This window comes from Saccopteryx leptura, chromosome 5 (genome assembly GCF_036850995.1).
Source record: "Saccopteryx leptura isolate mSacLep1 chromosome 5, mSacLep1_pri_phased_curated, whole genome shotgun sequence".
NCBI classification, from domain to species: Eukaryota; Metazoa; Chordata; class Mammalia; order Chiroptera; family Emballonuridae; genus Saccopteryx; species Saccopteryx leptura.
This window is the reverse complement of record NC_089507.1, coordinates 213,051,627-213,074,963: the sequence shown is the minus strand read 5'-3', so window position 1 is coordinate 213,074,963 and position 23,337 is coordinate 213,051,627. Positions and strand designations below refer to the sequence as shown.

At 44.9% G+C, this 23,337-nt stretch overlaps 1 protein-coding gene and 1 non-coding gene across 2 annotated transcripts; one reads left to right on the top strand and one right to left on the bottom strand.

Moving 5' to 3' along the window:
* Positions 1-121: 121 nt before the first annotated feature.
* EIF2S2 (eukaryotic translation initiation factor 2 subunit beta) lies at positions 122-23,214 on the bottom strand. The gene is made up of 9 exons (XM_066384054.1): positions 23,052-23,214; positions 16,001-16,178; positions 14,241-14,344; positions 7,767-7,902; positions 7,054-7,154; positions 6,311-6,459; positions 3,341-3,397; positions 1,174-1,259; positions 122-569 (listed from the first exon to the last, which is right to left on the bottom strand). The coding sequence occupies exons 1-9, from the start codon at positions 23,064-23,066 to the stop codon at positions 394-396; spliced, it is 1,002 nt and encodes a 333-aa protein (XP_066240151.1). The 5' UTR covers positions 23,067-23,214; the 3' UTR covers positions 122-393.
* TRNAI-GAU (transfer RNA isoleucine (anticodon GAU)) lies at positions 3,652-3,727 on the top strand. The gene has a single exon. It is a non-coding gene; the product is annotated as a tRNA-Ile (tRNA).
* Positions 23,215-23,337: the final 123 nt, after the last annotated feature.

Sequence of the window (23,337 nt, the reverse complement as noted above, 5' to 3'; positions counted from 1 at the left end):
GCCAGTGTCGTTTCTTTAGGACAAGGATGCAGAAACCTCGCCAGAGCCCAGGCACAAACTGTTTCAACTGAATTCATTAAGCACAATTTTTATAGGAAAGAAAACTGAAGGACAAACCAAATTGAAAGAATCAGTTATAATAACTTTAATTTATCTTGCATTTTACAGAAGTCTATGAACAGTTAAAAAAGCACCGCCTTACCCCTCATGTTGAGTATGTCAACAGCTTGAGCATCGGCCTCTTGCAAGGATTTCAGACCAACCAGCCACACGCCAAAGAGCTTGGCAACTTTTCTATCTTGTTTTTAATACAATGGTATATCCACTCTGATGGTAAACCTGTCCAGCCAAATTCCCACAACACACTTTGCAAAACCAGTGGTGATTAGCAAATTAGTTAGCTTTGGCACGGAGCTGTGCTCGCTTGCCCGTGACAGCCTGGAAGCCGGTTTTGATGCTGGCAACAGAACATCGAGAATGACAAGTTTCACACTGTAAGAAATAGAGTCGGGTGTCCTTTTGCAGGATTGTGTCAGGTGATCGGCACGTGTGACAGGTGACGTATTCCTCTGCAGGAAAAGCAACATAAGAATTACCTGTGGCCACAGTGAAGCAGAGGTTTCTTCCCTCTGAAACACTTCTACACTGAACTCCGTAAGTCCAGGCGGCCCCCAGACCCAGGAAGCTTAGCTAAGCTTAACGGTAAGTTTATAGCCAAACTATTCCAGGGTAAGAAAACACAGGCTGTCTGCTGTGACACTTCAGGTATTAAACTATGTATGGGTTGAAAAAGACCCCAAATTTCCAAGGAGGCAGGAATGCTTGTCAGATCCTACACTGCTCTTCCACAGGAAAGCCACTCCGAAACATCTTTCTAGCTTTCCCTGGGGTGAAGAGACCTGCCAGTTTTTAATGATGAGGAAGATGCTAGAGGCAGACCAGGTGTGAACACAGATTTGTCTGGCTTGGCCTTCAGCCTGGAACCAACCTGGGCCTGCTCAGGAAATGCAAACCCCTCCAGCCCCTCCGGCTCCACCTCCCATCACCATCCTCTTCCTTGACCCTTGAAGGCCAGCCTTCACAGCTCCATTGCAAACCAGTGGCTCTCCCCAAATAATACAACCTAATGAGAACATTTCAAGGTGAGATAATAAGATTCAATTATACACTTACTGATATATCTTCTCAAAACATTTTCTATCTGTTTCTGTTGGAATCTTCCTTTGATTACAAGTTGGTTATTACCATCTATAGAACCACTACGAAAGAAAACAAAAATGTCTACATTATTATTGTTTTTCCTATAAGGAACCAAATTCCAGAACCTTTACATTTAATGAATTAAAAATATATCCAGTGGTATATGATAAGTTCTATAATAGAAGTAGTGCTATACTATATCTGGTTCCTCAAATTTTCTTTCTTTTTTTTCCCCCTCAAATTTTCTTTTTAATTAAGTAGGTACCTGATGAACTATGCATATTTCCTAATACCTAATCCAATTTCAACCAATTAAGGCTCCAGCAACAAATCAGATCTATAATTTTTTTTAAGTTTTTTATTCTTTTTTTTTTTTTTTTTTTTTTTAGAGGAGAGAGAAAAAGGGGAGAGGAGCAGGAAGCATCAACTCTCATATGTGCCTTGACCAGGCAAGCCTGGGGCTTAGAATTGGTGACCTCAGTGTTCCAGGTCGACACTTTATCCACTGCACCACCACAGGTCAGGTAATTGATTTTAAGTCTGAAACAAATTGATTCTTTAAGTGTGTGTGATGGCCCATTCATTCAACAAGGAAAATCACCCTTTTACTGAATATACACCATGTGCAAAGTAGGATCTATCTTCAAAACCTGAGCACCAAATAAAGGGATGGCAAAAGTAGGTTTACAGTTGTTCAGATGGCGAACACAATAGTAATACCAGAATAAACCCCGTTACTTGTACTCACAACTGTAAGCCTACTTTTGCCCACCCCTGTGTTTTGTCATAGCTGATGAAAATGTCTTAAAAGCATTGGGGTGCCTCACCAGGCGGTGGCGCAGTGGATAGAGCACCGGACTGGGATGCGAAGGACCCAGATTCTAGAACCCGAGGTTGCCAGCTTGAATGCAGGCTCATCTGGTTTGAGCAAAAGCTCACCAGCTTGAATACAAGGTCGCTGGCTTGAGCAAGGGGTTACTCGGTCTGCTGAAGGCCCGCGGTCAAGGCACATATGGGAAAGCAATCTGAACTAAGGTGTCACAAAAAAAACTGATGACTGATGCTTCTCATCTCTCTCCGTTCCTGTCTGTCTGTCTGTCCCTCTCTCTCTCCCCGTCTCTGTAAAAAAAAAAAAAAAAAAAGGCATTGTGGTGACAGTTCAATTATGTGAACACTGTTTCTCTATAAGCCATATATCGCCAATGGTGCTTATAAGAGAAACTACTGAAAAGAAGTACTTTGAGAGGACAAAGCTCTAGGCTTGACATTATTTATTGACAATTATAAATCACAGTGTGAAACAAAATTCAGCCAGGTAGCGTTAAACTTTTATTTGTTCCATATACCACTATAAAAATGACTTCTGCAAGAATCTCCTGCGATTTTTCTTTAACTTTATCACTTTCCTCCATGAACTGAAACCCTTAATCTCTAGGCTACAGTAGCATTCCAGTGCTTGATACAGGAAATTGTCTTTCATTCACTGTCAAAAGAAATCCCTATATTAAGTCCAGCGACCTTAAGTTCACTGGTCACAACTTGTTATAATTTACCCACCTCTTCAAAAGTTAAATTTTCTGAGAAGTAGGAAATACACCACTAGCTGTAACATTTAAAACATAATTCTTCTATAACAGAGCCCACATATCTACCACTAGTCAAGTAAATTACTCCTTAACCCCACAGCAAGTGTAGCCAGTTCCAACAAACTGAGTCTCAGAGCAGGACAGGACAGAACATCTGTTGTCTCTGTACTGCCGGCAGAGCACAGCATTAAGTCATGCTGACTGCTATAACTAGCTGTGTGACCAACTACAACTTCACTGAACCTGTTTCCAACTCTTTAAGACAGGGGTAATATTAGTTTCTACTAAGTTATGGAACTTATAAAGACAAATGGTACCTAAGATGCTCCATGTGTTAATCATCATTATTTTTAAAGGGATAGTTGGCTTCTTAGCACTTATGGTCAAACTCCATGGGATCCTGGCCAATTGGGGATGGACTGGCTTGGTGACTCCAACAGGTGAGCCCTTAAGACAAGGAAGTAACTAATTATGGGTCCCTGTTTCAATGTTTTTTTCTGTGCCACTCCGCGTCGTCCAGTAATACTATATATAATGTGAATATAGTTTCTTACCTTGTACCCAATTCAGCCAATAAAAATGCAAGGAGATGTTTGGGCTGACGATGTAATCTAAAAAGAAAGTGGGATATATAAATTGTCCTCTATGTAAATCTAAACAAACTTCTAAAAAACCAACTTGTTCACCGTTTTAATTTGTGACTACTCTATTATAAAGTGAACTTTATAAAACAGTTCATCAAACTCTGAAATAAAGATATACGATACATTTTAAAGTCCATAAAAACAATATTACATTTTATTTATAAATGCTGCACATTCATATGAGTAAATGTCTAAGACCATGGACACAAGAAAGGTAAACAGTCCTGGCCGGTTGGCTCAGTGGTAGAGCGTCGGCCTGATGTGCAGGAGTCCTGGGTTCAATTCCCAGCCAGGGCACACAGGAGAAGCGCCCATCTGCTTCTCCACCCCTCCCCCTCTCCTTCCTCTCTGTCTCTCTCTTCCCCTCCTGCAGCCAAGGCTCCACTGGAGCAAAAGTTTGCGTGGGCGCTGAGAATGGCTCTGTGGCCTCTGCCCCAGGCACTAGAATGGCTCTGATTGCAGCAGAGCAACACCTCAAGATGGGCAGAGCATCGCCCCCTGGTGAGCATGCCGGGTGGATCCCGGTCGGGCACATGCAGGAGTCTGTCTGACTGCCTCCCTGTTTCAGCTTCGGAAAAATACAAAAAAAAGAAAAAGAAAAAAAAAAAGAAAGGTAAACAGCTTTAGATGATAACATCTTTTTCTAGGAAAATGAATCAGATACAAAAATAACTGTAAAACCCTTTTTTGTGTGTGTGAGAGTCAGAGAGAGGGACAGATAGGGACACACAGACAGGAAGGGAGAGAGATGAGAAGCATCAGTTCTTTGTTGCAGCTCCTTAGTCGTTCATTGGTTGCTTTCTAGTATGTGACTCAATCGGGGGCTCCAGCTGACCCAATGACGCCCCGCTCAGGCCAGCGACCCTGGGGTCGTTTCGGTGATCCCATGCTTAAGCCAGCAACCCCATGCTCAAGCTAGTGAGCCTGCACTCAAGCCGACGACCTCAGGGTTTTGAACCTGGGCCCTCAGCATTCCAGGCTGATGTTCTATCTGCTGTGCCACCACCTGGTCAGGCTGATTACCTATCTCTTAATGACTAGACTTATATATAATTGTCTTCAGTGGATATATGTTTCTCTTCCCAGTGACTTGAGAGAATGGGAGAAGAAAGGAGGGAGAGAGAAAGAAGCATCAGCATGTTTCACTTAGTTGTTCTTCTTACTTGTGTACTCACTCATTGCTTCTTGTACATGGCCTGACTGGAGATCGAACCTGCAACCTCTGGCGTGCTGGGACAATGCTTCAGCCACTGAGCCACCCCAGGGCAGCACGTCTGTTACTTTCTAATTTTTGTATAATGAGCATATAATGTTGTCACCAGCAAAATAATCTAAAATCTTTTAAGTAATGACATAAGCCATGAAAACAAGTGGTTATCCCAAGGTTGCCAGCTTGAGCGTGGGCTCACGGACATGACCCCAAGGTCGCTAACTTGAAGCCCAAGGTTGTTGGCTCAAGCCCAAAGGTCGCTACCTTAGCTAGAATCCCCCCTACCCCATCAAGGCAGATATGAGAAAGCAACCAATGAACAACTAAGGTGCCACAACAAAGAATTGATGCTTCTCATCTCTCCCTTCCTGTCTGTCTAAAAAAAAAGAAAATAAATAAAAACAAGTGGTTATCTCTGGGTGATGTAATTTTTAGTAATTATCTTCTCTTTTTCTTTTTTACTATTGTTTGTCCTTGGTGGCAGATAAGCAATAAGCAAGTATCATTTATGAAACTGAGGAACAAACAATAGATAAGATCAGTTGCCCTAAGGAACCTGCCAGAAGCTGAGAAGAGCCAGGCCAGACAGTGAGTGGCTGGAGTTAGGAGGCATGAAATGTGATGGTAATTAAGGAAGCGGAACTCTCCCCTGACCAGGCGGTGGCACAGTGGATAAAGCATCAGGCTGGGACGCAGAGGGCCCATAGATGTGACCCCATGGTCACAGCTTCAGGCCAAAGGTTGCTGGCTTGAGCCCAAGCCCCCTGATCAAGGTACATATTAGAAAGCAATCAGTGAAAAACTAAGGTGCTGCAATGAAGAATTGGTGCTTCTCATCTCCCTTCCTGTCTGTCTGTACATCTCTCTCTCTCTGTCAAAAAAAAGAACGGAAATCTCTTCCACTATATCTTGGCAATGACCATCCAAGAAGAGGCACACCAAATTTAGCCCCTTTGCAGGGGCTCCTTTGCTTGGTAGGCACAGTCCAGCCTCAAGCTTCTCTACCGCCATGGGCTCGCCAGGCTCCTGATGACTACTCTAGTCTCCTCACTTCCCGCCATCTGGTGAGGATCCACTCTCATGCAGCAGCATGAGCTGGCTTCTCACCCCTGATAAAACCAGCCCTGAGAGGCCCTGGCCGGTTGGCTCAGTGGTAGAGTGTCGGCCTGGCGTGCGGAAGTCCTGGGTTCGATTCCCGGCCAGGGCACACAGGAGAGGCGCCCATCTGCTTCTCCACCCCTCCCCCTCTCCTTCCTCTCTGTCTCTCTCTTCCTCTCCCGCAGCCAAGGCTCCACTGGAGCAGAGTTGGCCCGGGCGCTGAGGATGGCTCCATGGCCTCTGCCTCAGGTGCTAGAGTGGCTCTGGTTGCAACAGAGCTTCGCCCCCTGGTGGGCATGCCGGGTGGATCCCGGTCGGGCGCATGCGGGAGTCTGTCTGACTGCCTCCCCGTTTCTTCGGAAAACAAAAAACAAAACAAACAAACAAAAAAAAGCCAGCCCTGAGACCTGTGAGTAGAAGAACCGAGAGATTTGAAATCTGACTTCCATCAACCCAACTTTAACAGCTGTGCATTCTCTTTCTACCTGCAAAAAAGTCCTCAATAAGGACCTTTAGCATAAACTATACTGAGAATCTGGTTTTTGGAATGTGAGTCTCCATTACCAACTTACAGTTTACAGATATCTGTAAAGTTGACAAAAGAAGTTTTCTTGGTTCCTACTCGGACGACCTGTGGAGGTTTCATGACAAATTTCCTTTTCTCTCCAGCAACCATATCTGGATTCTTTTCCCTCATGATGTTGAACACTCGATTCAGTAGCTACAGAGATAAAATGGTATTCATGTACATTCTTTTTGATAGCAGGACTATACCTGAATCTTTGCTTACCTTTAAGCAGAGCAAACTTCACTTTTTATTAAAAATACACACACATCACTGCATGTTCTGGGAGCTCCTTGAAAGCAGGACTCAGTTCTCAACCAGGATCTAGTCTATTATGAGTGCTCAGCAATTCATATTTCAAAGTTAATGAACAAACAAATCCCTACTAATTCTGATGATTCTATGGGAAAGTATAGGACACAGTGAAAAGACTCAGGAAAGCCCAAACAAGACTACCTCTGGGCCCCAAATTAGCCACTTCCTTACCCCACTGCTCCCCCCTCCCAACCCAGGGGCTCCATCTTCCTGTCCTTAGAAGTTAGTGGATTCATATGGGAACAGTGAGTACTAGAATGACTGCCCCACCCCAAATGAAGGCATCGGGCAACACTGCACTGTCTGTGTGGCCTCTCTGAGTCGCTTCACAATCAGTCTGCACTTCGTGGCCCTTCTAATTCAACGAACGTTTATCCTGCTTTTCTCAGTTCTAGTGAATAGCTTAGCTCCTTTCTGTAACAGAATTGATCTTACCTCCTCATACGTGTAGTCTCTTTCTGAGCCTGCCCAAGCAGGGCCTGACTGGTTACTGAATGAGATACCATCATCTTTTTTGCTGTCTTCATCTTCTAAAGCTACAGATAACAAAGACTAAGAATGAAGGGTAGAGGCAGATCTAGAGAAATGAGTGTCAAAGACATTTGTCTTCCCTCCCAGAACTGCACGACAGTCTCAAGCATAAAGGCTTCAACTTTCACAAACAACCTCTTATTCCTTAAAGACAGTCTCTCTAGTTAGGAATTTGTGATAACAAAGACACACACCAAACTGTTTCTTGATTTAACACAAGATCAAATAATTGCATTGAGATAATTAGATTAAAAACATCCAATTGTTTTGAAACATTTCAGAAACATCCACACCATAAAAATCCATTTGCTGACTACAGTCAAGTTCTTTAAGGACACGATGGCACTTAAAAACTAATAAAACAGCACTCTTAACAAAACAAAATTTTTAACATTTAAAATTCAGTTACAGTAATTTTCCCAATTACCTGAATCCACATGAGGACCGCCACATCTTATCCCATGAAATCATTAACTGTTACGTTAGAAACTTTCCCCTTAGCTTCCATAATCAGGTGGAAATAAGAGGCAAGAAGAAATTTAAAAAGGAGCCCACTCATCAAAGAGATGAGGCTAAAAGCTTGAGTAACCCGGAAACTGCTGAGTCCCCAATATTACCTTCATCTTTCTCTAGAACTTCATCCTCATCTGGGAACTTGACATTCTTCTTTTTCTTCTTCTTATTGCCAAGCATAATATCAAGGTCATCCTCTGGCTCAGCTGGTTCTTGAATATCACTTTCAATCTTAAGATCCTAAGAAATTAAGATAAGAGTTTTAATATTTTGATACTAAGACTTAAAAAAAAATGACGTAAGCTGACATCCTTTTAGAGAAAATACTCAAAACTGAAGTTACATGTAAGAAACATCTCTCACATTGCCTGACCAGGTGGTGGCGGAGTGGATAGATCTCTGGACAGATCGTCAGACTGAGACGCAGGGGTCTCAGGTTCGAAACACTGAGGTCGCTGGCTTGAGCTCAGGGTCGCTGGCTTGAACAGAGTCACTCTGCTGTAGCGTCCCCCCCCAAACCCCTGGTCAAGGGACATATGAGAAAGCAATCAATGAACAACTAAGGAGCCACAACGAAGAATTGATGCTTCTCATCTCTCCCCCTTCCAATCTGTCCCTATCTGTCCCTCTCTTTGTCTCTGTCACACACACACACACACAAAAAGTCTCTCACAGGTGAGCCAAAATGGCTTAGAGTCCCCTGTCATTTGCACTGGAAATTCAAGACACTTGTGTGGGATCTTTTCCTTCCTTTTTAATCACCAGTCTTGGGATCTTAAATTAGTTTCCATGTTTCCAGACCAGACACTGTCAGAATCACCTGGGAAACTTTTAAGATTTTGAAATCTTTTTTTTTTTTTTCTTTAGCCAGAGAGACAGGAAGGGAGAGAGATGAAAAGCATCAACTTGTAGTTGCAGCACCTTAGTTGTTCATTGATTGCTTCTCATATGTGCCTTGACTGGGGGACTAGAGCCAAGTTAGTGACCCCCTTGCTCAAGCCAGCAACCTTAGGAGTCATATTTATGATACTACACTCAAGCTGTTGACCTTGGGGTTTCGAACTTGGGACCTCAGCGTCCCAGGTCAATGCTCTATCCACTGTGCCACCACCTGGTCACACAGATTCTTAAATCTTTTGACTGACCATCTTTAGCAGGAACAAGTAAAAGGAATATTTTAAAGTTCCTAAAAAATTCTGATGCGATCACTGGGGAGGAGGGGTTTCCTCCTGACACCAAATACATTTTTTTTTTTTTTTGTATACCAATTCTTGGACTCTCTGACACTAACTAGGTGACCTATAATTCACTTCAATTCTGAAACTACCTGGTTAGTGACAGACTCCTCAGGTTTAAGGGCTCAGTCCTACAAGACTGTCACTCCAGAGGCCAGGCACAAGTACCTGGTCCCCAGGTTACCCACACATCTGATGTGGCAACAGATTCAGAGAGGCCCAAAACCCCTTCCCCCCAAAGTTCAATAATTTGCTAGACTGACTCAGAACTCAGGAAAGTCCTTAACTATTACCAGTTTGTAACACAGAAGCATCAAATGGAAGAGCTGAACAGGGAAGGAAGGCTGGCGCAGAGCTTCCATGCCCTCCCTGGGTACACCACTCTCCCCACATCCTGATTTGTTCGCCAGCCAGAAGCTCTCCAAACCCATATCATTGATGAGTTTGTATAGTGGCTTCACAATGCAGGTGTGACTGATGAAATCACTGGCCACTGGTGATTGAACTCAATCTCCAACCCCACTCCCCAGGGAGAGGGTGGTGGTTAAAGGGTGTATATGACGATCCCAATCATCGAATCATGGCTTAACCTTTCCGATGACCAGCCCTATCCTGAAGCCATTTAGGTGCTCCCAGCCACCAGTCATCTCAAAGACACTTTCATCATCCCAGAGATTCCAAAGGTTTTAGGAACTCTGTGCCAGGAACCAAAGACAAAATGGGCCTGACTGGTGGTGGCGCAGTTGGTAGGGCGTCAACCTGGGAACCTGAAGCCCTAGGTCCGAAACCCCAAGGTCACTGGCTTCAGCGCAGGCTCATCCAGCTTGAGGGCGGGGTCACTGGCTTGAGTATGGCATTATCAACATGATCCCGCAGTTGCTGGCTTGAGCAAGGGATCACTGGCTCAGCTGGACACCCCCCCCCCCCCAAATCAAGGCCCATATGAGAAGCAAATCAATGACCAACTAAAGTTATACAACTATTGAGTTGATGTTTCTCATCATCATTTCGATGATTCTGCACTCACCTGGGACCTCAGCATCCCAGGTCAATGCTCTATCCTGTGCACCACCACCAATCAAGCATGTCAGTATCACTTTTGTGTGCCTACACTCTAAACTAGTCTGACAACGGCTACAGTAATTTCAGAAATCTTATCAGCAGAAAAGCTTAAATAGCCGGAATAAATGCAGCTCAGCTTTGAGATCCATATTTGGCTGTGTAGACTTAATACCGCATTTGGTCACCAGAGACCAATCAACTGATGTGTATTAGCTAGTCAACAAACAGAACAAGTTATTAACCTAGTCTCTAAGAAAACAGTCAATAAATGAGAAACTCGGGTATGCCAAATATAAATGAAATTAGCAAACTCCAGGCAGCTTTCCAGTCCTATACTATTATTTATATTATCCCACTAAGATCTACTTCCAAACTGAGGCTAAGTAAGTCCTGGTGAAAGAGAATAGCAGTGTTTTTCAAAATTTTTCTAAAGCCCTGTGGCAGCCTGAAAATTCAGATGGGAGAATACCCCAAAGATCTTAAAAACACTTCAGCTTCAAGTTAACATCCAGGCCTTGCCTCTTATGTAAGGATATGTTATGACTTCAATAGCAGAGAAGAGAGTATCCAAGCATTTAAGCGTTGAGCTTATGCCTGACCTGTGGTGGCGCAATGGATAAAGCGTCGACCTGGAATGCTGAGGTCGCCGGTTCAAAACCCTGGGCTTGCCTGGTCAAGGCACATATGGGAGTTGATGCTTCTTGCTCCTCCCCCTGTTCTCTCTCTCTCTCTCCCCCTCTCTCTCTCCCCTCTCTCTCTAATAAAAATGAATAAATAAAATCTAAAAAAAAAAAAATGCCTGACCTATGGTGGCGCAGTGGATAAAGCGTTGACCTGGAAATGCTGAGGTTGCCGGTTCGAAACCCTGGGCTTGCCTGGTCAAGGCACATATGGGAGTTGATGCTTCCAGCTCCTTCTCTCTGTCTCTCTCTCCTCTCTCTCCCTCTCTCCCTTTCTCTCTCCTCTCTAAAAATGAATAAATAAAATTTAAAAAAAAAAAAATCTAAAAAAAAAAGTAAATAAATAAAATATTTAAAAAAAAAAAAAAGAGTTGAGCTTATATAAATGACTCTTCAGAACAAAAGCTACTGGAGGAATCAACCAAAAAAACCTGTTGCCCTGACCGAACAGCTCAGTTGGTTAGAGCATCATCCTGACACGCAGAGGTTGCTGGTTCAATCCCTGGTCAGGGTACATACAGGAACAGATCAATGTTCCTGTCTCTCCCTCTCTCCCTTCCCTTCTCTCTAAAATCAATACAATAAACATTTCAAAATAAAACAAAAAAACCTTGCTAACCAAGATTTTCTTTAAACCTCACTTGTTCAGTATAATTTGAGCATTTCTCAATTTCCCTTCAACAGTAAGAAAAAAGAGACTCCCTAACAGGAAGAGAATATGGTAATTCCAGGTAAAATCATCTTGTTCTAAAAGACTAAATTATCCTGAGAACAGAAAAAAATATCTTGTTCATTTCTTTTTTTAATTTTTATTCATTTTTAGAGGAGAGAGGGAGAGAGAGGAGAGACAGAGAGAGAAGGGGGGAGGAGCTGGAAGCATCAACTCCCATATGTGCCTTGACCAGGCAAGCCCAGGGTTTCGAACCGACGACCATTCTAGGTCGACGCTTTATCCACTGCGCCACCACAGGTCAGGCCCTTGTTCATTTCAGTACCTTAGCAATGAGCACATATTTCCTGCTACAAATGGGATATATCTTGCTTACTTACTTTGATCAAATAAACAATTTACCAAAGACAAATTTGGGTAGAGGACAAATGGGACCCTTAGTCCCATGTGTGTTCTCAACTCCTGCTCTTTCTCTATGTATACATAAAATTGCTATTACCTGGATTTTATACATAGCTATGTGAGCTCTGCTCAAGGTTCCTGGACAGGGTCTTTAAAATGGTAGCTCTAGCCTGAGCTGTGGTGGCACAGGGGATAGAACACTGACCTGGAACACTAAGGTTGTTGGTTTGAAACTGGGCTTGCCTAGTCAAGCCATACAAGAAGCAATCAATGGCCCTGGCTGGATGGCTCCGTTGGCTAAGAGCGTTGGCCAAAGCACAGAGGTTGCTGGTTCGATTCCTGGTTAGGACACATACAGGAAGGGATCTATGTTCCTGTCTCTCTCTTTCCTTTCCTCTCTAGCTAAACTCAATTAAAAAAATAAATAAAAAAGAAGCAGCAATCAATGAACAACTAAAGTGAAGCAACTATGATCTCACTCCCTGCCTCACTCTCTCTGTCTCCCTCCCTTTCTCTCTAAAATCAATCAAAAAATAAAAAATTTTAAATAAATAAATAAAAATCTTTTTTTAAAATGGTAGCTGCCTGACCAGGTGGTGGCGCAGTGGATAGAGCATCACATTGAGATGCAGAGGACCCAGGTTCGAAACCTCGAAGTTACCAGTTTGAGTGCGGGTTCATCAGCTTGAGCTCGGGGTCGCTGGCTTTGAGTGTGGGATCACAGATGTGACCCCATGGTTGCTGGCTTGAGCCCAAAGGTCGCTGGCTTGAGCAAGGGTCACTCGCTCTGCTGGAGCCCCTCCCCTCCAGACAAGCACATATGAGAAAGCAATAAATGCACAACTAAGGTGCTGCAACAAAGAGTTGATACATCTCATCTCTCCCTTCCTGTCTGTGTGTCCCTCTTTCTTGTGCTCTCTCTCTCTGTCATAAACAAACAAACAAACAAACAAAAGGCAGCTCTGCCCTGGCCGGAGAGCTCAGTTGGTTAGAGCATCATGCCAAAGCACAGAGGTTGCTGGTTCAATCCTGGTGAGGGCACATACAGGAGCCGACTAATGCTGCTCTCTCTCCCTCTCTTTCCTTCTCTCTCTCTCTCTCTAAAATCAATACAATAAACATTTTTAAAACGACTTACGTTAAAAAAACCATCACTCGCCTGACCAGGTGGTGGCACCGTGGATAGAGCGCTGGACTAGGATGCCAAGGACCCAGGTTCGAGACCCCGAGGTCGCCAGCTTGAGCGCGGGCTCATCTGGTTTGAGCAAAAGCTCACCAGCTCGGACCCAAGGTCGCTGGCTCGAGCAAAGGGGGTTACTTGGTCTGCTGAGGGCCCACGGTCAAGGCACATATGAGAAAGCAATCAATGAACAACTAAGGTCACAATGCACAACAAAAAACTAATGATTGATGCTTCTCATCTCTCCGTTCCTGTCTGTCTGTCCCTGTCTATCCCTCTCTCTGACTCTCTCTGTCTCTGTAAAAACAAACAAACAAAACCGTCACTCTAGGTAGGGAAGAGCAGACTGTCGGCTCATTCCACCATCCATCCTATTCACCTGTCTAACCACTCATCTATCTACTCATTCAATAGATGTGAGATATTTGTACTGGAAATCAATCTAACATTAAGACAACCTACAATATCAGAGAACTCTGTAAAGACAGCTCGAGTGCTCTGGTTCTCCTAGAGGCCGTAAGATCAGCCACCGACCACCACAGGCGGGGGTTCATTCTTTGCAGCTCAGTGGTATACATAAATTTGTGTATCTTCAACATGCCACCAAAGTTTGAAAAAAAAAAGGAAATCATAAGAATATTTGCTTCACAGGATTTCTTTTTTTTTTTTTCTTTTTTTCTTTTTTTAAATTTTTTCTTCTGAAGCTGGAAACGGGGAGAGACAGTCAGACAGACTCCCGCATGCGCCCAACCGGGATCCACCCAGCACAGCGACCAGGGGCGACGCTCTGCCCACCAGGGGGCGATGCTCTGCCCCTCCAGGGCGGCGCTCTGCCGCGACCAGAGCCACTCTAGCACCTGGGGCAGAGGCCACAGAGCCATCCCCAGCGCCCGGGCCATCTTTGCTCCAATGGAGCCTTGGCTGCGGGAGGGGAAGAGAGAGACAGAGAGGAAGGGGGGGGGGGGGTGGAGAAGCAAATGGGCGCTTCTCCTATGTGCCCTGGCCGGGAATCGAACCCAGGTTCCCCGCACGCCAGGCCGACGCTCTACCGCTGAGCCAACCGGCCAGGGCCGCTTCACAGGATTTCTTATTGAAATATTTCTCCCTCAACCAATCTCAGTATAGTTATAAAAATGGGGTATTTTGTAATCATTTTACAGGCACATAGTAAGTAAAAGCTAAACTTACATTCCTTTGAATCATAATCCCTTTTAAAATACTTTAGAAATAATGTGGTGATTGAGTACTTAACAAAAGCAAAGCTGGAAAAAGTTTAGACAAAGAGAAACATCAGCCATTTAGCAACCTTTCAAGGTCAAATTTTACCTTCAATAAGAAAGTAATACTACCTTTACACCTTCTTCAGCCTCATCAATATCAAATATCTTTTTTGTTTTTTTCTTCTTTTTCTTTTGATTAAAGAAGTTCAAGTCATCTAGATCATCAGAAGCATCTAAAAAGACATAATTGAGATTATCAATTAACAAATAGCAAAAAGCAAAGCATCCAATTATGATTTAAACCAACATTTCAGCTATTAATCAAGTCAACAGCGTACAGACATCAGGTATTAATGGGTGCCACGCATTCCTCCGCAACCACAAAGCTTAGTAGGGTTCTGAGAAACACAACGGCAGGTCAACTCAAAGCTCTGCAGGAAAAGCCTGGTTAGGGATCCACGTTGGGAATATTTATGAATTGGATCATACCATGCCTCATTGTTCGCAAGGCCAAGTCAGGGATTTTAACACAATTTCCAAAGCTCTCCACCTGTATCTCTCCACTTCTGATTACCATCTCATTTCCCGTACCTTTAATTCCTGGTTCCAGCCCGAATGAACTACTTCCACGTTAGTGCAGTGTATGATCCCTCACCTCCAACCCTTCCCTGGGCCCTCCCACATAACTGTCACCTTCATCTCACAGGACCTTGGTTAGAAGTTACTTCCACCAAGAAGCCTTTTCTAAGCCTATCAATCCTCCTTTCCCCCAACTGGGTGCCCCCCGGTGCTCTGACGGCATCTTCTGTCACCCTGGTGGAAGTACTTATTGGCTTGCTTATCTGTCTCCCTATCAGATACTAAGGGACTATGCCTCGTTCACCTAAATTATAGTGCCTAGCTCCACGTGTTATTAAATCAATCGATCAATCAATCAATCAACAAAAGGCCTATAAAGTATTTCACATTCATTAAATGAGGCTACAACATGAATAAAATGAATTGTATCTACCATGAGTAATAATGGGTTCTGTTCAATAAGTTTTCCATTTGTTCTGTACTGTTGTGCACTAGGAATACTTTAGGATCCCTCTGCTACAAAGTTTTTTCAAGGAGCTATTTATAAATTCATTTTGTCTTATTACAGAATGACTTACGCCTGACCTGTTGTGGCACAGTGCATAAAGCATCGACCTGGAATGCTGAGGTCACTGGTTCGAAACCATGGGCTTGCCCGGTCAAGGCACATACGAGAAGCAACTATGAGTTGATGCTTCCCATTCCTCTCCCACACCCCACTTTCTCTCACCTCTCTAAATCAATAAATAAACCTTTTAAAAAATTACTTACTTTCCAAGGTTTGTTTTAAACACATACAAGATGCTTAGCACATGACAGATGTTCAATGTATGCCAATTCTATCCCAGAACACTGTCTTCTATTCAACACACAGTTTACCAAATCATTTATTTCTTACAGTCAAATGATATCTATGGTAAAGCATAAGAGTGAATAATGCTGGTGTCTAAACTGAAACATTTAAAACATTCAATTTCTTCTATTATGTTTTAAACTAGCTAAGATAGAAAAATGCCTATATCAGTCCTATTTCTTTCTGTCTACATTCAAATACAGCCACCATTAAAATACAAAAGGAGACAAGTTAGACTGGAAAAATCAGCCCCGGAATGACAAAGTTTTGTCACCTCTGCCACTGTGGACTCAGTGGGCATTTCCTTGGCACAAGTCTCTCAGAAACCTCGAAGGCCCAGTGTACAGAGACTGCTCATGGCCTCCACTTGAACTGGGTCAATGTATGCACAAAACCCAAAATACCAGCGGAGGAGACCAGCCCCCCAGTGAGACAGCGAGCCCCATGGGCCCCTCACCTTTTTTCCTGCTGTCCTCTTCGTCAGCTTCCAGGTCTTTGTCCTCCGCGGGCTCCGGCTCCACCTCCTTTGTTTCTGAAAGCTGGGTTTCTTCTGCCTGGCCGTCCCCTTCCTCATCCAACATAAAAGGCTTCTTCTTCTTCTTTTTCTTTTTACTCATAGTAGGATCAAAAATCATCTGTTTAAAAGATAATAAAAAAGGGACTAAGTGATAATGATGCTCAGAGCCCAAATATGCTGTATCCTCAAAAGACATCCTCTTTGATGCACTGAAGTACCAAAACTAGGATTTAAAAAGTCCACCCAACCTTCTTTGTAGCACTGAACATGGGGTGGGGTATTCCTTAAACATGTGCACCTACCTTTCAATTTGTAAATTATCACAAGATACAGAAACTTCACTTTTAGTTTCATGAGGAAATGATGAATTAATCATAGAATTTAGGGAAAGGACCTTAGCACTGACCTATGTATGCTATGCCCCTCACTTTGTGGATGGGAAAATACATGTTAATTAAAAGGAACCCGGGCGCTGGCTGGATAGCTCGGTTAGAGCATCATCCCAAAGCACAGAGGTTGCCGGTTCAATCCCGGTCAGGGACCACACAGGAGCAGATCGGTGTTCCTCTCTTCCCTCCCTAAAACAAACAAACACAAAAAGAAAAGCAACCTGGGATTGCTACACCAGGAGACTTGACCTACTAATAAAAAACCTCGTTCTTTTTTAGTATTTATTGATTTTTAGAGAAAGAGAAAGAGGGCAGAAGTGGGAAATATCAACTTGTAGTAGATGCTTCCTGTATGTGCCTTGACTGGGCAGCCCAGGGTACTGAACCGGTGGGTGACCTCAGCATTCCAGCTCCACACTTCCATCCGCTGCGCCACCACAGGTCAGGCTAAAAAGTTTTTTTTAAATTTCATCCTGAAGTTCAGACAAACGTTTAAGGAAGTCCATCAGCAACTCTTCACATAGCAAATCTGTATTTGAGTAAGAGAAACTTCTAATCTATACAACCTTTTACTCTGCTTTTTGTTTCTGGAACAATAAGTTTTCTTAGGTTATTTTTATCTGATGCCCAGTAGAGAATAAGTGAAAAACTAATTTATAACATTGCAGACTACCTGTACTGATCACTTGGGATACAGATAAAGTTATTTAGACAAAACAGTTTAAAACTACATATAGGGCAGATACCAGTGGAGCGGTAAGAGTGAGGTCTTTGAAGTCAAACAGAATTGGATTCAAATCCCAAGTATCTTTTCTCTAAGCCCATTCCCAATCTTTATCCAAATTCTACCACACTTTTTTTAAAATTTTTATTTATTATTATTTTTTATTTATTCATTTTAGAGAGGAGAGGGAGAGACAGAGAGAGAGAAGGGGGGAGGAGCTGGAAGCATCAACTCCCATATGTGCCTTGACCAGGCAAGCCCAGGGTTTCGAACCGGTGACCTCAGCATTTCCAGGTCGACGCTTTATCCACTGCGCCACCACAGGTCAGGCCACACTTTTTTTTTTTAAGTGAGAGGAAGGGAGATAGTGAGCCACCCGGTAACCCCCGTCTGGGGCCAATGCTCAAATCAACCAAGTTATCCTCAGCATCTGGGGCCGATGCTTGAACCAATCAAGCCACGGAATGGGAGGAAGAGAGAAAGAAGGGGGAAAGGAGGAGAAGAGAAAAGATGGTCACATCTCATTTGTGTCCTTAGTGGGGATGGAACCTGGGACGTCCGCACACTGGGCCGACACTCTTTCCACTGAGCCAACTGGCCAGGGGCAAATTCTACCATGCTTAAATTCAGCATTTTCCCCAATGAACTGCTGTGACGGTGCAGTGAAGTGTCTGGAGCCCAGCTAACTGAATTCAAATCCTGAATCTGGCTCTTTAATTGTATTACCCTAGGTAAGTTCTTCCCCTTCTCCATGCCACATCTGTAAAATGGAGATCGCCTGACCTGTGGTGGCACAGTGGATAAAGCACTGACCTGGAATGCTGAGGTCGCAGGTTTGAAACCCCTGGCTTACCTGGTCCAGGCACATACAAGAAGCAACTACTATGAATTGATGCTTCCCACTCCACCCCCACTGCCTTTCTTTCTCTCTCTCAAAAATCAAATAAAATCTTACATAAAAAAGAGATCAGTAGCAGAACCAACACCAGACCTCACAAAATTACTTGTAGGATTAAATGAGTAAATAAATATAAAATATCTGGCACAGTCCTTGCCACAAAAATCATTGAATATTAGTAATTATCATAATTTATATAATACTTTACAATTCACAAAGAATGTTCTCTTGATTCCTATCACTAAAATTTCATCAACTCAGGATGATCTAATTTTCAAGACAAAACAAATTCTCAGCCCTGGCTGGTTGGCTCAGTGGTAGAGCGTCGGCCCAGTATGTGGAAGTCCCAGGTTCCATTCCCGGCCAGGGCACACAGGAGAAGCACCCATCTGCTTCTCCACCCTTCCCCCTCTCCTTCCTCTCTATCTTTTCTCTTCCCCTCCAGCAGCCAAGGCTCCATGGGAGCAAATTTGGCCGGGGCACCAAGGACAGCTCCGGGACCTCCGCCTCAGGTGCTAGAATGGCTCTGGGTGCAGTGGAGCATCGCCCCCTGGTGGGCGTGCCGGGGTGGATTCCCCGTAGGGTGCATGTGGGTGTCTGTTTGCCGCCATCCCCCCCCCCCTTCTCACTTCGGAAAAATACAAATATAAATTACTTTTCCTCAAAAAAATTCCCAAAATTGATTCTATTTAATTAACATTTCTTTATGTCCCAAGTACATTAAGGAAACTGAACTATACTGAAACGAAAGAAGGTGGGGTAATTATTGTCCTCATTCAATAGAGAATGATCTGCAAGCTGTACTGCAAATTGATACAGCCTCATTTCAAGTTATCCTCTCTTATCTTAATAAGAATCTGTGTAAATTAATAACTCTGGTATGCAGTCAGTCTGAAGAACTTACTATGGAAAACTTAAAATAGAAGAGCCTGACCAGGCGGTTGCACAGGGGATAGAGCGTCGAACTGGGACGCAGAGGACTCAGGTTTGAAACCCTAAGGTCCCCAGCTTGAGTGTGGGATCATTGATGTGTTTCCATGGTCGCTGGCTTGAAGCCCAAGGTTGCTGGCTTGAGCAAGGGGTCACTCGGTCTGCTGTAGCCCCCTAGTCAAGGTACATATGAGAAAGCAATCAATGAACAACTAAGGTACCCCAACGAACTGATCCTTCTTGTCTCTCTCCCTTCCTGTCTGTCTATCCCTATCTGTCCCTCTGTCTCTCTCACCAAAATTAAAAAAAAAAAGACAAAATAAAGAAATGAAGGCTAAGAGATTTTAGGTGCTTCCCCCTAAAATTTTTAGGCAATTTTTTCCTCCTATAAATTGACAGCTGCTTGCACTGGCTAATGCAGGAAATATTTTTTTGGGGGGGAGAGGAAGAGATGAAGAGCATCAACTGGTAGTTGCAGGACTTTAGTTGTTCATTGATGGCTTCTTGTGCATGCCTTGATAGGGTGGGGAGGTCCAGCAGAGCCAGTGACCCCTTGCTCAAGCCAGCAACCTTGGGCTTCAAGTCAGCGACCTCAGGGTTTTGAACCTGGAACCTCAGCATCCCAGGTTGATGCTCTATCCTCTGTGTCACCACTGGTCAAGCTGCAGAAAAGGTTTAAGTTGGGACTTGCCCAACAGCAGACAGAGGGCACCCTTTGTGTCAGCAAAATCCATAGTAGCCAGAGAGAAGACCTGTGGCTCTTGTTGTCATAGCCTGAAGTGGCAGGAACCATTACCTAGGCATCCCAACCATCGCAATAGCACTTCAACAGGGTCACCTAAGGCTTTCCGCCACCAGGTTAGTGGTGAATCTCTGTGAAGGGACACTGCCCCTGGCTAAGCTTCCGGAGCTCACGCTTTATTCAAGGATAACATACCTGCGGATATCTCAAATCCCCCCGTGGCACTGTAGACTGCAACAATAAGGGCCTTTCTGCTGGCAGCTGTGAAAAGATGGCTGGCGCACTGGGGCCAGCACACTCCCCTCCTTTGGGGGCAGGCTGCAGGTAACAGCCCATGCGCACTGCAAGACTCCCACATCCACCATCTAGCAGCTCCTAGCACAAAGAGCACATCACCCTTCGGTACTGTCTCTGGACACTTAAGACATACGTTCATCACGTCCATCTTATTCACACGACTGCTCATAGAGTTAAAATTAAGAAAACCAAGGATCCCAAAGCAGTGTCCAAGCAGACCTCTCTGAAACCACATGGCCGTGTCAGTCTTGACTTTAAAAATGGCTCTTTAAGGCTTTCATATATGACAACAAATTATCACATTCCAAATGTTTTCTTTTTGAGACTTGTTACAGTTGCTGACAGTGCAGTTATAGAAAAACCACAGACTCTTGAACTTTTTTTTTTTTTTTTTTTAGTGCCCACAACAAGGTCTTGGAAAGCAGTTTCCCATTTCAAACTTCCTACTCTAGGTTGGGCTGGAAACGGTGAGATAAAGGGATACCAGCAGAAATTACCCTGACAACAGCCTAAAGTGCTAGAAGCCTACTCCCATCCATCACATCTTACCTAAGACGGTAACTAAGGCCACACCACACCAGGAAGGCCGGTATGAGTCACAGAAGAACCCAGAGAAGCAAGGTGAACAGACAAATGCCCAGTGCTGTCATCTCTGGGGGACTGGATTCTGGGAGATTTTTATTTCTCTTTGTATTCTTCTGTATTTTGTAAACTTTGTACAACATACATTCCATTTTTAACCAGAAACCTTTTTAGCTTAATTAAAGCTTCTTTTGTAAACCACCTTACCGTGTTGTGTGAAAACTCCATGTTCTGACACCTAGAGAATGAGGTCTAGGAATAAGCAATAATCTCAACTATTGACAGCACTTTAAAAAAACTGGTCTGAAAAATAACCAATGCCTGCAGTTTAGGGGATTTTTCCTTCCTAGGTAGCACTCATATTTCTAGAATACTGCTAATTAAAGGTCTTGATTCCACTAGGTAAAAAGAGATTATGTTTTGGTGAGTTTTGGCTTAATTACCAGGTTTAAAAAGAAATGTGTACAGTTTAATTTAGTCAAAAGGACTGGAGGAACCAGAACCTTCACATCCCTCCCAAGTGGAAACCAAAGGCTATGCTCTAATCCCACAAACTTGCTGTGAGATCTTGGACAAGTTGCCCTCGCTAGGTCCTAGCTTCCCGTCTACAAGATGAAGTTGCACTGGTAGACCTGCCTCATACTGTACTGGCTTCCAAAAGTTCTCTACTGAAATGCTGGTTCTGCCACATCCACTTTCTTCAAAACCTGATCCCACTCTAGCTGCTCTCCTACCTCCCTATAACACTGTGAGCACTGGACCATAGAAACCACAGAAAGAATAGCACCCCAGAGTTCTCTGCATTACATAAGTGCTTTATTTGTTAAAGGGTATAAAGAGCTTAGAAGAATGTGCAGAAACAAACAAAGGTGTAACACTGCCACTCTCAGAACTTTTTTAAATACAGCAGTCCAAAGCAATGTCTACCATAACCTCCAAGCAAGAGCCAGCTACTTCCTTTATTAAAAAAAAAATTCCACTCATTGATTTTAGAGAGAGAGGGGAAGGAAAGGAGATAGGGAGGGAGGCAGTCAGGCACAGAGGGAGACACGGAGAAAAACATGGATTTGTTGTTGCACCCATTCATGTGCTCACTGGTTTTGGTTAATTCTTGTATGTGCCCTGACTGTGGATCAACCTCCACACCAACTGAGCCACCCAGCCAGGTCTACTTCCTTTAGACTCTGGTAGTTGGAGCTGAGAGTAAGAGCCTCCTAGTCACCTAGATGGAGGAATGAATTCTGCTACTGGCTCAGCCACTTACTATTTGATCGGGGACATGATACAACACTCTAAGCCTCAGTTTTCTCATTCATAAAATGGGCCTGACAGTAATACCTTTCTTACAGAGTTGCTGTGAAAAGTCAATGAGAGACTGAAGTGTCCTCCAGAATAAATCCAAATTCCTTAATTTGGTCTTCAAATCCCTCTATGAACTAACCACTAACCAACTACATTTCAAGGAAATTAACTCGAACTGAATTGGAGCACACTTACTTGCCTTCTAAACCCCCGCAGCCCTGTAACCAGGAGGAGGAAATTCTAAGGCTCTTTCAGGGACTAGCTCAGAAGCCAACGCTCTCGAGAGCCTCCAATTTTTCCTCTTCTTTCTCTCTAAGGCCCCACCGGCTAAGCACTCGAATGTTTACAGAAATGAATGATAAATTCAAGAGCCATGGGGGGGGGGGGGGGGGACGGGATGGCCAGGAAGCGGTAGCTCCCTCCCAGTGTTAGTCAATACCTACTGACAACACTTAAAACCCAACTTCACTTGAAGCGGTCCGATTTCGCGTGAACTGGGACAACTCTGGCCGAACGGGACGCGAGGAAGTTTGCTGAGATACGAGCACGACGCGAGAAAAAGACCCGGTCAGCGTCGCAGCCCGGACTTCCCGCCCCGTCGCTGCGAACCCGGAGGGACAGCTCAGGGACTCCGTCCGAAAACTTTCCGAGGCTGAAGCATGTCGTCCTCGCCCCCTGTCTCCCTGACCCCCCAGGCTTTTGAAGGGAGAAGGCTCAACAGGAGAGCAAGGACGGACACCGGCCGGGACCAGCCAGCCGGCACAAGTTTTGCCCCGGGGCGGCTCCCTCGGCGCCCCGAGAGGCGTGCGGAGGCTGCGGTGTCAGATCGAAAGGAGCGCGGGGGTCGCCAGCCCCGATCTCGTTCCGCCGGGACACGAACCGGCACTCAAGCCCCATTCCGAGGGGGCGACGGGCTCAACGTGCTCTCCCCTCCGGAAACGCCGGCTCCAGCGCCGCCGCCCTGCGGAGAGCCCGGCGTCCTCCCGGACTCGACGGCTCCGGGCCGCCTAGGCCCGGCTGCCCCACATGGCGGCCGGCCACTAGGCCGCAGACCCGGTCTCCTGCACGGGGACGGGTCAGGTTCCCGGCCCCAGCCCCCAGCCCTGGCGCCAGACTTAGGCCCTCACCTCGTCCCCGGACATGGCTGCGGCTGCAGTGGGCTCGGCACGGACGGGAAGTCGGACGGGTCAGCCTCAGGCCTCAGCGGCGGCACCGATCTCACCGACACCTCTCCCACCGCCGCACTAGGCTCTTGCATCAGCGAAAGGGAACGACACTCCGCCCTCGACTCCCAAGCGTTGGGAATGCGCCTGCGCAGAGCCCTCCAGGGCGCAGGCGCGCGGAGGAGCTGACCCAGCGCGCCCCGTCTGGCGCCAGTTCCCCGGCGACGCCGCCTCTCTGGGCAAGCCGGGA